Source organism: Marmota monax, unplaced genomic scaffold, assembly GCF_021218885.2.
Source record: "Marmota monax isolate L192 unplaced genomic scaffold, Marmota_monax_Labrador192_F-V1.1 WCK01_AAM20220418_F8-fsc00117, whole genome shotgun sequence".
Lineage (NCBI taxonomy): Eukaryota > Metazoa > Chordata > Mammalia > Rodentia > Sciuridae > Marmota > Marmota monax.
The window spans coordinates 5,489,078-5,503,945 of record NW_026693023.1 but is presented as its reverse complement, the minus strand read 5'-3'; the positions used below and the strand labels follow the sequence as shown (position 1 = coordinate 5,503,945).

The window sequence follows — 14,868 nt, the reverse complement described above, 5'->3', positions numbered from 1 at the left end:
TCCCAGAGAGACACAAACACACTGGGTCACCCCAGAGTGGTCTGGTTTGCCAGCTCCTTGTTTGTTAATTCATGTATTCCACAATTATGTATAAGGTTCCTGCTAGTGGGCAGATACTATGCTAGTTAAGCAATAAGCAATAACAACAAATTAGGTTTGGTCCCCACTCTCAAGGGACTTGTAGACATTTGAGAGGTAACAGTAATTTTTACTAAATCAGGAGGGAGATTATTTCTTTTTCCTAATATAGCCAGTACATGCCACCACATGCTAAGGCATGTTACTTTACAATATGTCCGCCATGTTTTTTTCCTGTACTGAAAACTCTCTCCTTCCTGCACCAAATATGATGGAGAACCATGAATGCCCATGGCAATGACCATGTACGCCTAGTCTTTGGTAATCTTCATTCTCACTTTTTTTTCTGTTTCTCATCTCATTAATTTGCTCATTTGTTGCTAAAAATATTTTCTGCACAACTAAAACTGAAAGGTGGCAAAAGATGTATCAAGTCTGAAGTGTGACTGGTGATGAAGCTGGCATATGTTATAAGACCAAAGGCCATGATTAAAATTCAGTCTATCCACTTTCAGGAACTATGAGTTACCTTGTTACTTCTGAGTTCTAAGGTGTACACTTGTTTTATATCAACTTGCTTCCTAATTTTCTCCACAAAATGTCTCACAAGTCCTGGTTTTGGATATATCCAGAGGGAACCAGCAAGGAGAGATGGATTTTTGATTACTGTATTTAATGACACAATATTTAATAATGCACTAAGAGCCATCTGCAGGAAACAGGAGATAACAAAAAATCTAACCTCCACTGTTGCCACACATCTCAGCAATGAATGTAAGAATTTTGTGGGTTTTGTTTCATTTGTTCCTAACACTTAACCAAAGGGAAGGTAGTGAATTTTATCTTAAAAAGTGAAGTCAAGAACTCAGAGAAGGACTACAGGTGTGCTATTTTATTTTATTTTTGTACCAGGGATTGAGAACAGGGGCATTTGTGTTCACTGAGCCACATTCCCAGTCCTTTTTCATTTTGAGACATGGTCTCACTAAGTTACTTAGGGCCTCACTAAAAATTGCTAAGGCTGGCTTTGAACTTGCTATCCTCTGGCCTCAGGCTCCCAAACCACAAGGACTATGGACATGCGCCACTGTGCCTGGCAGGTGTGACATCGTATAGCATGTCCTTGACTTTATTCCTGTGTGAGACATGGGCTGGAGCTATGCAACCCTATTCTTACCATTTTTCAATTCTCTACCCAGCAGGGGATGGAAGTCTAAAAACTACATTTTATATATCCCCTTACTCTCAAGGACTTCACATTCTCCTGAGGCCCTCATACTGGATGTAGAAGGAAGATGGGGCACAAAAGCCTTCACCGCTCCCCTGACCTCAGCAGGCAGGGCTAAGGGCACCAGCAGGCAGCGTGCTGAGGTTTGCAGGGGCATGTGGACATTGCCTCCAGAATCATCTGGTTTAGTGCTCTTGTTTCCTCAAATTCTCCAACTTGTTGGTTTATTAATATCACTAGTGACTTTCTCTATCCTCAACTCCTTGGGCTCTTCAATGTTTGTTTTGCTTTAAGCATTTAAGTCCCTTGATTAAATGTCTTAGTTGAAATATCTTGAATGCTTTCTGATTTCTTGACCAAAATGATTTTCTAATGAAGCTCCAGTGGATCTGAAGTTCTCTTAGAAGTGGGCAATACTGAAAAACACCCTACTGTGGGTTTACTTGAGGGAAATGCTGGGAAGCCTCTGAGCTAAGGGTCACTGAGGAAGCTTTCCGCTGCACCAGACCTTGCTTGCAGCACTGGCAAGATGGCACAGGTCCATTTGATGGCACCTCTTGCCCATATTCTCTCAATATAGAAAGTTTTATTTCTGATCTCTTCTCTTTCCCTCCTGGCAGTAGACAGGGCAACAGAGGGCACTTCTGGTCAGTGGGGCTTCCTGGTAATTTTTAGAGAAAGTCATTTTCCCTAAGACACTAAAAAATGACATTTCCCCTGGACCCACTATATAAGTACAAGTGATATCATGTCTCCTTGCCATCTAACCTGACTCTTTCCCTGCTTCTCCTCCTGAGTCTCTTTCCACTTTGTAACCCATGGCTAATCATGGCCAACTCCTACTTCACATCTCAGCCTCCTGTCTTCTCACTCCACCGAAATCCCATCTGCTCAGGGATGCCCATGTGCCATCCTCTGAGGAGGGCTCTAATAACTACATCTCTGATATTTATCTCATTATCATCAATTCCTGGCATTAAAGGATAAGCACTCAAAATAATTTCATTTGGCCTTTACTTCTCTGGCAACTTTACCTTTTGAAAATTAATCATCACCATCTCTGTCCCACAGCCACTCTTCAGTTTTTCCTTTCTTCATTACACCTCATTAATAGCTAACTGCAGTAACCTACTCACCATTCTTCAGAAAGGGCTTGGCTGGCATTCTGCGGGGGACAGCACTGTGGATGCTCTCTTACCTTTAATCATGGGTAGGAGACAATGATGAGACCACATCACCTAAGAACTCTGCTTTCATGCCATCATTTCTTTGTCTGGGGGGATTCCAATGGCCTCTGGATGCCGGATGTGTTAACCCTCATCTCCAGCCTGACCTCCTAGGGCCTCCTCATCTTTTGCCCTGTGTTTCCTCTCTCCATTCTCATTGTGGTTAGTTCTCAAATGGACTCTCTTCTCCAAACCAATAAATTCTTTTAGGTTTTTTTTTTTTTTTTTTTTTTGATATGGGGATTGAACCCAGGGGCCCTTAGCCACTGAGACACATTTCCAGCCGTTTTAAAATTTTATTTAGAGACAGGGTCTTGCTAAATTGCTTCTGGCCTCACTAAGTTGCTGCGGCTGGCTTAGAACTTGCAATTTTCCTGTCTCAGACTCAAAGCCACTGGGGTTAGAGGTGTGCACCACAGCACCTGGCACCAATAAATTCTTGTAGAGTTACTTTGCATCATCCCTTTCAATGAAAGTAACTATAACACAGAGATCAGAGGTGATCAGGTGCTCTTACCTAACTGGGGACATTTTTTATTTTCTAAAATTGAAAATTTAAATAATTAAATAATTATAGTATAACATAAGCCCTTGGACTTGAGGGCTAGAGAGAGATAAGCTCAAGGTCCAGCCCTTAAGCAAAGTTGCATTTTCTATAGTGGGTTTGAATCCTTGGTAATGCTTACTTTTCTTAAAAAGAAAAAGGTACTGGCCACTTACTTAAAGTATCTTCTCTGGTATTATTTGCTAAATTTCCTATATTTTCTCCTGAAAACACTGGAAGAAAGATAGGAGTATAATGTCCACTGTGGAAATAATATTTTCTTGCAGAAAAAACAGGAAAATCTGTACACACACACACACATACACACACCCCTCTCTTTATTCTTTCCATGCCACTGTACACAATCAAAACATTTTTAAAATCTGATTTTAAGACAGTATTGAAGTAATATTTTTTTATTGTTGACTTGAGCAGCAGCTGTCAATAGTGCTCAACAAAACATTTAAAAATAATAGAGTTAGAAGCACTGTATTAGTGTATTTTCATGGCAATCATCTTCACTTTATTTATTTATTTTTAAAAGGCACCCAAGATACAAAAACAAAACCGCTAACATGTTCACTGAGCTGAGAGAAATTATATGTAATATAATATGGAGGACAAAGTATAGCAAAGTTATGGGTGTTTAAAGAATTCTAGAAATTTTTTCATTTTGATTCCTATTATAATTAGGTTCCCAGCAGATGGGGAGAATGTAAATCATATCCTAGCAGGAGACAGACACTGAGTTCTCCAAGATTCATAGCATGCTGAAAAGACAGCTGCTTTTATCCTAGGATATGATAACCAGACTTGATGTTTTGTTGGACTTAAAAAATAAATAAATAAATAATTGATTGCAAACTGTTTATTACAGCTTCCTCACCACATAGTCAGCAAGGAATAAAGCAAGCCATGATTAAGTAGCTCTCAGGTCCCTGTCAACTATTGAGAGCGTAGATGTTTACCTCCTAGCAGAGGGTACTGATTCTGTGGGGGTAAGGAAAGGGGTAGGTGGGCAATAGCATATCTCTCATTGTGGCAGAGTCCCAAAGTCCGAAGGGAATATGGGGGCTAATAAATTATTTGGGGGGACTAGCACCATGGGCCTGTTTTTCTCTGATTAAAGGTCAGTATGTGCTACTGCCCAGGTCTCTGAAGAACTCACGGGGGCCTTCCTTTCCCTTTACCCACAATATCCGGCTTCATAAGCAAGAGGTTGTGGCATGAAATTCCATAATTTGTATCCTCCAGAACCTAAGCCAACAAGATTTTCATTTACATTACCTTTTGACAGATAGACCCTCATAACATAGCTCGAGACACAGTCTAAACCTACATTATTCTAAAAATCATTTGTCAGCCAGTTTGCTGGTTTCTAATAGACAAACCTGCTCTGCATTGGGTGTTTCCCAGGTCTGTGCTCTCCCAGAAAAAACCAGGAAAGTATCTTGGAAGAGAGGGGTTTGGATATCAATTGCTGTATGTCAATTCCTAGATTCATGATTCAAAGTTAGAGAAATGGAAAGAAGACCAGAATGGTACTAGAGTTTTTCTATGCATTCAGTTGGATGAATGGCAGGAATATTTACCTGTTGATGGACAGACCTATAAATAAATGTCAGAAAAAGTGTGATTTTCTATCATCATAGTCTCTCTCTGGGATCCCGAGAACACAGTTCTGAATTTGCAATTTGCAAGTTCAAATATATAATCAAAATTGCAAGTTCAGATATATATAATGATAGTTCCTGACCACTATGTCCTAATGAAAATCCACTCTGTTATCCATGCCAGTTTTGTCAGCATGCATGATGTTCTACAAGAGGCTCCAGCAGCTGAACACAAGCCCTGCTCCCAAAGTGCTGACATCTATGCCCGGGGCAAACATAGTTTGACCATTAAGCCAAGTGCAATATACATGCCCATAAGCTGAGGGATTTCAGTGATGACATGCAAGGAAATCAGTGGGTTAGGTGCTGATAAGAAAGGAGGGCCAGAGCAGAAAGCCATTTGGGGTAAGAAAAATGAAGTGAAAATGAAACCTCAGAGGTAGTTCTCCTGATGCAGAGAAAATCAAATTGTTTCTCAGCCTTCCAAGATTCTTTCAAATTATGCTCAATTACAAAAAGCAAATATTTGTACATGTTCACAGCCTCCATGCAAGCAAACCCATCCCAGAAGCAAAGCCTGCTGTGTTTCCTGGAGAACCAATGCCCCTTGGCTTTGTCTGGCCTCTGCTACATCCTCTGAGGTCAGAAGCCACCTCATTCCCTAAGTCTCTTCTGCCTGGGGCTCTCTTTTGGTGTTCCTTGTGCTGGAATTATTGTTTAAGAGCTGCTGCAAGGTAATGGTTCTTTCATCTGATTTTTTATCTTCAAGCATTAAACTTAATAGTTACTTTGGACTGAGTCACTCGTATTAGATCCAGTGAAATGAGGCCCTCATAACCTATAAAGATTAATATGGAGGAATCTGCATGACTGTGAGGACTTGTTTTAACAATACTCTGAAGTTCAATTTAGACTAGAAACCTTGAACACTGCTTACTGGAAATCGAAGACACCCCAGTCTGACATGTCATAAAGAAGACAATTATGCATAGAAAACCTGTCTATGTAGGAAATCTGCTGAATGTGCCAACTCCCCTGTGATCCCCCTAAATTGTTTACAGCCATGAGAGATGTTGATTTTACTTTGGATACAATAAATCTGTACGGGGAGGGAGCAGTTCCCAAGGAATGGGAAGCTCAAGAAGTTAATAGAAAAACATAGCTTTGTTGTATCTGAAATTTCTAAATTTCAGAAGTCAGACGGGTTGGAGGTTGGTTCAACTTTTTTCTAACCAGTGTAGTGCAGTTCTCTGGGTGAGTTGGCTTGACTCATTCTCCTAAGCTGTATGCATGTATCATGTTTTAAACAATGAATATTGCAAGGGTGGAAAAGTTCAAACAAACCCCCACAGAGGTCTACACATCATGGGAAGCCACCAGAAGCTTTTCCAGGTCTGGAAAGGTCCTGTCCCTTGAAGCACAGATGGCTCTGGTTTAAACTGTGATGAACTAGGCAGCTGTTTCCAATGGCAATAGTATCCCTGGGAACTTTCTTAGATTACTGTGGCAGGATCATCAGTTGTTAAGAGATGCTTTCATGCTAACCCTGGGATTCAATCTCCCTACAAATGATTCAGGGAGACTGAGTCATCCCATGATGTTAAAAGAAAATAAAACAACCCACTATTAAGAGACATGGGCACTGATATATAAATTAAAAGGACTCTATAGAGGTATTATCCTGCCTTTGGTTTTCCACTTGGAATTTGTTATTATCTTAAACCAATTCACTGGACAGTGAACACCTGTCTGCAACAGCATCTCTTGTTCTCAGGTGCCACAGCTCTGTTACTCATCATGATCATCCTGAAAATGCCTGCCACTGACATGTACTTTATTCATTGCTAAATATGATTAAAGCAAGGTCTCATTATGATTGATTTTCATAAAAACAAGCCAACACAAAACCTCGCTTTTAAGTTGTTAAATTGCCACCTCTGACCTAATACTGGGCACAATTCAAACAGGAGAGGAGAAATGTCACATTACCTGACAAGTATGCACCTCTTTTCCCACCTGTTAGAAACTTGTGAATTTATGACAATGTGTTTCATTCCTTGTGTGTAGCACAAACTGCTACATCTCTGTGACAGTCATGAGATGAAATCTATACTTTAAAGGAGGAGGAACAGTAAGAAGACCATCACCAGGGTTTGAGATACCCTTGCTAGTTACAGCAAAACTGTTTCTGTGAGCAGCCTATTTGGTCGATACCTGGCATGCAGTGAATGGTTTAATTCTCCAGAGGAATGGAGGGATGTCAAGGACAGAGATCTGAAGACTGAAGGTATTCCCTTTGAAGTGCAGCAACTTTGGTTCTTCCAGTAGCTGTCCACCTTGATGCCTTTCATCTGAAACCACTTCCTATAGGAAAGGAAAAAGGAAAGAGAAACGACAATGAAGCATCTGACTTTCTATGCACTTTCTTCTATGGGAGTGGTTGCTCACTATCATGTGTCTCCCAGGGTTGAACACACAGTGTCATCAACACTTCTTTTATATCTCCATGCCCAACCAAGTTCAAGGTAAAGGACTAAAAGCTATGGAGCACAAAAGATTTGGTCAGCGATAGACAATTATTCTTTGTCACCTGTGATGCACAGGCTTTTAAACACCCTGTGCTTTTGGTTAAAATGGAAAGACAACCCCTGGGCCCCAAGCAAATTGGAATCCTGTTGTGTCTCCAGGACTGTATGAATTTCACTTTGATATGACCGTAATCAAGATGTATTTGCACTTATGCTGCTATATTATCATATGTCTCAATAAACGTAGACATAGCCCTCTCTGCTCTGGTTCAATTATTCTCCATTCACATAGGTATTATCTGGTATTTATTTATTTATGGCTCAAAATAAATGTTCCAGGGTGCACATTTATTTGTGGTAACATTCGTAAAAGTTATTATACCGAAAGGCCAGGAAAAAAATAAGTTATTTATCAAGTTACTGTTAGTTCAGAAAAAGGAAATTAAGTTTCTGAGGTAAATACTTTCACTGAGAAATCTTTATAATTATACCGAATATAAACACAACCCACATATATTCTATTGAGCAAACATTTAATTGGCTCTGAATTTGTTTTGGTTAGAATTGTATTGGAGAGGTGACCGGACAAATGAAATCATAAGACAAATATGTATTCTGGAAAATATTAAAACCACCATGGAGGTAACTCTTTCAATGTACCTGGAGATAAGCAATTTCCCTAAAAACAATTTTTTTTTAAATCACCATTAATTAACTTACAATTTCCTTACAGAGCTAGGAGAAATATAAAAATGGAAATCCTTTATTCCCTGTAAATCTTCCCAGATTCTACAGAAGGTTGTAAAAGCAAGGCAAATAAATTTATATATATAGTGAAATGTACAGTTCAATAATTAATGAATAAAAACAGGTTTAGAGGGTATCTATCTCTTGTCTATATACATTATGGCATTAGTAAAATCATTTTTAATTTTTATTTTTCATAGGTACACAAACGGTTACTAGGTTGCTAGTGTATTTTTTCAGGATGAAATGATTGAGTTCCAATGTCATTTTCTCTAGCTCCATGGTTTTGCTAGAGGAAAGATTGTATCTTTGGACCCTGAGGCCCGCACTGAATTCTCTCTGATGACGACACTCTTCTCTATCTGCACTGTCTAATATGGAAACCACCAGTCACTGTGGCTATTAAAGCACTTAAAATGTGGCTAGGGTGGCTATGGCACTAAATTTTTAATTTTAATTCCTTTAAATATGGACATGTGGTTAGCAATTACAATACTGGACAGATAATTTGTAACATTGTGGATTGCAGATTTGGGCACAGAAACATGGCGGCCAAAGACTAACAGGGGCTGTAAAGAGTGGAGGGAAAGAGGTAGGATAAGGCAGAGATGGAATTAATTCTAAACGTCTACTTGGATGAGATATTAGGTCTTTTACAGATATGGGTCACTGATTCCTTCTCTTGAGATTTAATAAGTGTCCAATAGAGTTATGCTTGGGCTGGGCACTGGCTGTACAGAAAAGAAATAATCTCTACCACCAAGGAGTCATAGTCTGGTGAGGCTGGAGCAGTCGGCCTATGATTATAGCACAGTATCCAAGCATGAAAACACATGTACACCCTGAAGGTTAAGACAGACAGAGGGTGCCTCACCCAGATGGGAGGAGAAGACAAAAAGGGGAGAGAGGTGGTGACAATAACAGAGCAAGGGATATCGGAGCCGGAATAGGAATTGGCAGCTTGGAATGGAGGGGGCAGGCCCTGCAGACAGTAAGCACAGTGTGTACATAGGCTCTGTAGGTAGACTGAACTGAGACAGAAGGTTAGGGTGACAAAGTGTGTGGCTGGAGATGATGAAAATGTAGGGCAGGGGTCAAATCGTGAATTTTTGTTGTCATCCTTAGGACTTTGTGCTCTATTTTAGAGTACTGTTGCTGGGATTTCAAGGTACATAAGAATACTCAAAAGACTAATCTTACAAGTGAGAGGTGGATGTTTTCTTTAGGCCTCCTTTGCCTACCTGAGTTTATTACTCACCAAGCAAAATAATTAGAATAATAATATATTAACCTTCTTCTTCTTTTTTTTTTGAGATTCTGGTGCAAGGTTAGAAACAGATATAAATAAGCTGCATGCTTTTTAAAACCATTATTAAAGCCACAGTATGAGAACAAGGTTGCCCTTTCTGAAGTGCATTTGAACGATGATCTCTGAAGTATATCCATTTTCTTTCCTTCTAACTCACCTAAACGAACTCATCAGGAGATTTAGGAAGTGGTTCAAGATCATGTGTTACTTAGTGTAGGGCTGGGTTAATTTAATATTTAGAAACTACACAGGATTACCATATTAGAAAGGAACTTAATGAAGACTTAGATCACTAAGTACTTATTTATAGATGAAAAAGTGGGAGCCTCCCCAAGAAAGCTACTTTCCTAAAGTAACATGGTTAATGACAGAGCAAGAACTGTAACTGAGTGACTTGATCACAGTCTAGTCTTCTACTATGCTTCTATTTTCTTAAAGAGCCATGGAAAAGTCAGATTGCTATTACTTCTATCCCATAAATAATTTTTCATTGGTATAAGATATAATGTGTAAAATGACATGTCAGTCATATTTGCCATAGAGTTATATATACTATCTGAACAGTCCTTGAAATGCAGAGTAAATACTATTAGGAATTTGAAAAATAGAAGATCCACTTAATAAATATCACAGAGGAAAAGAGAACCTTTTTAAAAAGTTCTGCATTAGGGTCCCTAGTTTAAACATAACATAATTTATTTTTGTTATTTTAGATTACAGTAGTTTAATTTGCACATATTGAACCAACTATATATAATTAACAGCATTTTGTAATCTTGCATAAAATATTAAGCAATTACAGTAATTCTGTAACAAAATAATAGTTAAAGTAAAAAAGCACAATAATGAACTAATGACTACGTATATATTTGTAAAAACACAATTGGCTTCAGAGTTAAAGCAATAACCTTCTTAGTATAAACTTTAAAAGAATATATTGTTTCGGGCTCAGTGGCCCATGCCTATAATCCCAGTGACTCAACTGAAACAGGAAGATCACAAATTCAATCAACTTAGCAAGACCCTCAGCAATTTATCAAGACCCAGTCTCAAAATAAAGAATAAAAAGGGCTGGGGATGTAGCTAAGTGGTAATGCACCTCTGGGTTCAATCTCAAGTTTCAATAAATTAAAAAAACAAAACAAAACAAAACAAAAAATAGATTGTCCTTAACAGCAATTTTTCTGTCATGCCTTTAGTTTATGTGCTACTACTAGAAGGCTGGACCCAGGCTTCTATATTTCTAAATGGTTCCCCGATGACTCCGATGCCTGGCTTGGGACTCAGTGATACAAATAACTCTACTGAATTAGCTCTGAATTACTCATGTGGATGTATCTCTCACATCAAGACTGAGGCCTGATAGTCACATGATTTTTCCTATCTGCCTCGCATGTACCGAGAGCCTTCCTGTTAAATCTCTGGATCTATTGTTTAATTGATATTGGAGTTAATGAGACTAGAAAACAGGGTCAGGCTGGTGTCTTGTACAAAAGGTTCTGGATAGTGGTTCTTCTAGGCCTTCTGCTTCTTCATTTTGCATTGGGGGTTGCAAGCCATCCAGCTCTTGAAGCTGTGGCCAGGAGAAACCTGTGCTTTGTGCCTCACTGAGCTCTGTGCATTGATTTAATGAGACAGGCAGCAATATTCAGGTGTGCTTCAGGGACACTAAAACAGGCAGGCTGAATTTACATATTTATGAGACAAAACTGTTTGAACTTAAACACACACAGCACACACACTCAAGCACACACACATACATGCACACATAAATTGTGTTGCTGTGGTGTTTTCCTTTAAATGCTTTACGTGAACAATATTTCCCAAGGTTGCATTATTGATAAACACAGAACTACATCTGGAGGAAATCCTTTGAAATTAGATTCTAAATCCACATTAATGCCAAGTAAGTAATGAGTACCGAGAGGTACTGAATAGGAGTGCTGGGAGCGATGGAGGGAAAAAAAAAAATGCTAGTTGTTTTTCCCTTTCTTTTTCTAAGATTAGATAGGGCAAATGCTTAATTCCTTGCTTTCCCTACGTCAAGGTTTGTTTGAGCTGCATGTGTACGTCAGGGTGTAATAAAACATAACAACAACAACAACAAAAAACAGTTCTTAGAATGCTACTGCTTCAGAAATATATCACGAATCCACAACCTCTGATTTGAATTTGTCAAAGGAGTCAATGTCAGACCCACAAACACAACATGGCTGCTCTATCACAGAATTAAAAACAGGAGGACAAGAGGTCCTTGGGCCTTCCTCTTCTTACGGTTCTCTGCCTTTGGCAGGTGGTATTTTTGTTTTTTAGTAGCATTATCTGAGTTGATTTAATTTTCCACAGAGACGGTTTTAGATGTCTTTATCTAAACACATCTCCAAAAACTTGAACCGACATTAATTATGTCCCAGCCAGGTAGATGAGGTATTTTGTTTTTGTCATTCAAAGACCCTGCTACTATAATTCAGACAGGCTATTCCAGAACAAATGAGCAGCAAGCAGCATATCTCTGCAGGAGGTACAGGGGAAGGAGCACAAACTGAAAACAGAGAACATTTCTATTTAGCCACCAAATTTTCTAATGAAATATTTCCTGGGTCTGTTGTATTGCCTTTTCCCTAGCCACTTCTGAGAGGACAGAGAGGTCTGGGAGTTTTTCTTCTTTAAGGTCTCCAGAGAAAGGGTAAGCATTTAAGTTTTGTATAAAACATAATTCCCTAGTGAGATATAAATGAAATAAAAGATATACTCATGCCCTTCCTTCCTTGGTTAAGAGAAAAGCTCTAGTTGGGTACACATACCACAGATGTCACAATCATGCTTGTGTTTTTTCCTAATTATGGTAAAAATTTCATTGTAGTGATAGTTGAAGCAAGTTCCAAGATGGGCAATTTCTGCAGACATTCTCCATGAAAAGCTGCATACTAATTTTGGTAAAGAAGGGTTCTATGGGGTTATAGAAAATGTGCCAACACTGTATACCATATTTTCAACTCTTACCACTCAAGTTGGGGGAGACAATATTAACTGTAAAGTCTTTTGGAGGTTAAAAAGTGAATAGTTGCTGAGGCCTACTTAAAGCGGAAATGTTTTAATAGGTTAGTAACCATATAATTTCACCCCCTAATATACACCACATATAAAGCCATAAACATATGACATGGATAATTTTAGATATTATGGAATATTAAGATATTAAGGAATATTAAGGAATCTATGCTGAAGGCTCTGATTAATTCACATAGATAAAAGTCCAGTGGAATGAAGATATTTGGCTTCAACCAGAGGGAGAATAACATTTTCCTTGGCACTAATAAAAAAGGTAAATTACCAACAGGAATGGCAATGGTGGTTTGGAAAGGTTTGTTCTGAGTTTTTTTTTCATGACTTCTTCTGTAGTACATATTGGTCTGTGAACAGTTGTGTTGTAGAATCTGCTAGTGTCAATAGGAATGAAAACAGATCAAGATCATCGGAAAGTCACTGAGGATATCCCCTTTAAGCAAATGTCTATCTTGCTGGTATATACCTTGTCAGTGACATCTTCGCTCAACAGACAGTCCAAGCTGGTGACAGGAGGACAGCCAAGGCAGTTGTGTGAACAGCTCCTCACGGTCACATCAGTCAGCAGTGGCTTATCTATGTAAGTCAGGAGATTGGAAGTCCTCCATGATCTTCCATGGCTTCTCCAATTTACTAAGCATTTGAGATCTCTTTGAGTTACCCACATCCAACTAGAGCCATTGGTACACTGTACCCAAAAATTCGGTGGAAGTAGTGACCCTGAGGTGAACCTTTTTATTTAGATGTTTATTCTTTATTTTTGCTTCTTTGAAGGCCTATTGTATACTTCCTCTTGAAAAGAGTAACTCTCTTTTTGTTGAGTGGGGGAAGCAGACAAAGAGTATATACAAAGTGACACAATGACAAGATGAGGTATGATATACTGAGATGTCCCATCTTTGAAAGAAGCACCTTTTGTGAGCAGCCAAAGATGAAGTACTCCCTTCTTAATGGTCTGTGCTGCCTACAAGATGGTCAGGGAAGGTTTGGAAATGCAGGCTGACACTGTCACCTTTACTGGTGTGTGTACAGGGTTCAGGTTGCTGTATCTATTCTATTGGTAAACATGAGTTTTCCAACTCAGTGTCTTAAAATCTAGTTACTGAGGAAGTACTCTGCATAACGGACTTAATGATGCAGCACTGGAATAGCAGGGATATGGAATGAGGTGTGTCAGGAGAGCTAGGCTATTTATGTATCAGCAAAACTTACAGGCAATTCTGCATTATCCTTGCTGCTATTAATAAGCTTGCCCTCTTCATAAGTGACTAATTTAAGATGAATCTTACATGATTAAAAGTACCCAAAATGGAAAGGAACCTTGAACCATCTCTGCCCTAGTAGCCCTGATAATTAATAAGACTATGTGTGCAGGATATAATATGACTGTCTGGTGAGAGGTATCATTTATAATTGTTGTTCCTTAACCACATAACCTTTAGTTGATCCCAGCCATTTTCTCACTGCCCTCTGCTCAATGAATGTACTATGTCTCATGCCACCTCACTTTCTCATATGCTGTCCCTTTGTCTTTCGCTCCTAAATATCATTCATCCATGAAGGTTTGCAAAAGGTTCTCAAAAACTCTTCTCCAACTCTTCTTCACATTTGCATCTCTGTTTTCTGAATTATAACTACACTTCTAATGCATTTTATCATTTGGCACGCAATGTTGTCTACCTGTGTTAATTCAACCCTGCTCTCTTCTTCAGTGCCAGGGAAATCATCCCCTCTTGCATTCTTAGACACATAGTAACTTGGCTCTTCCATCAAGATGGGTGTGCCAGTAAATACCAGTGATGCAGGTTCATTTTCCAAACCATCAACAACAAAATCCTCTGTCAATACTGACCTTCAGGAAAGCTTATATGTTTATGACATCAACAGATCAATTATAGAAAAAAATACTGACCTGAAATGCACAAGGGGTATTGTCCACACAATAAACTCTTAAGTTGTAATCCAGGGAGTTACAGGACATGCAGCCAAAGACCGCCACCTTGAGCTGCTTCACGGCACAATCTGTGATTGGCTCTCCTGTGAGGGCGTAGGTCCCAAAGCTATCAAGGAGCACATGGCATGCAAAGGGGTCTAAAAGGCAGTAACAGGATGTGGATTCATCCTCCACGGACATTACTTCCTGTTGGGGGAAAGATGTGATATGTTCTTTCTGCTTGGAAATAAGACAGGATTTTAAATGTCACAAGTCCATAAACAAATAAATTACAAAAAAATATTTTTTCATAACATTTTTATTGTCTTAATTATCTTGATGTTAAGCATTTCTCTTCTATTAAAATAACTGTTTACATCAAGAACTCAAGAAATAGTTACATTTATCATGTTGTAATTCTACTTTAATAGGTTATAATAACAAAAATCACTCTGAAAGTCCCATTTCTGGTTAATTGTTCAATCTCGGGTTTAGTAGAATGGTGAACATTAACCTCGATAAGCAAACTTATTTATTTATCTTAAAAAGATCTATTTCTGAAAACCGCTTTAAATATCCTTAAGGCAATGTTTATT

At 38.8% G+C, this 14,868-nt stretch overlaps 1 protein-coding gene across 8 annotated transcripts in view; it reads right to left on the bottom strand.

Moving 5' to 3' along the window:
• Unc5d (unc-5 netrin receptor D) overlaps window positions 1-14,868 on the bottom strand; it is a 524,947-nt gene that overhangs the window by 26,971 nt on the left and 483,108 nt on the right. For all 8 annotated transcript variants that reach the window (XM_058582323.1, XM_046453286.2, XM_058582325.1 and 5 more), the window contains 2 exons: window positions 14,252-14,479; window positions 6,904-7,053 (listed from right to left, as the gene is read on the bottom strand). In XM_058582323.1, coding sequence (XP_058438306.1) covers window positions 6,904-7,053; window positions 14,252-14,479 — 378 coding nt within the window. The remainder of the gene's footprint in view (window positions 1-6,903; window positions 7,054-14,251; window positions 14,480-14,868) is intronic.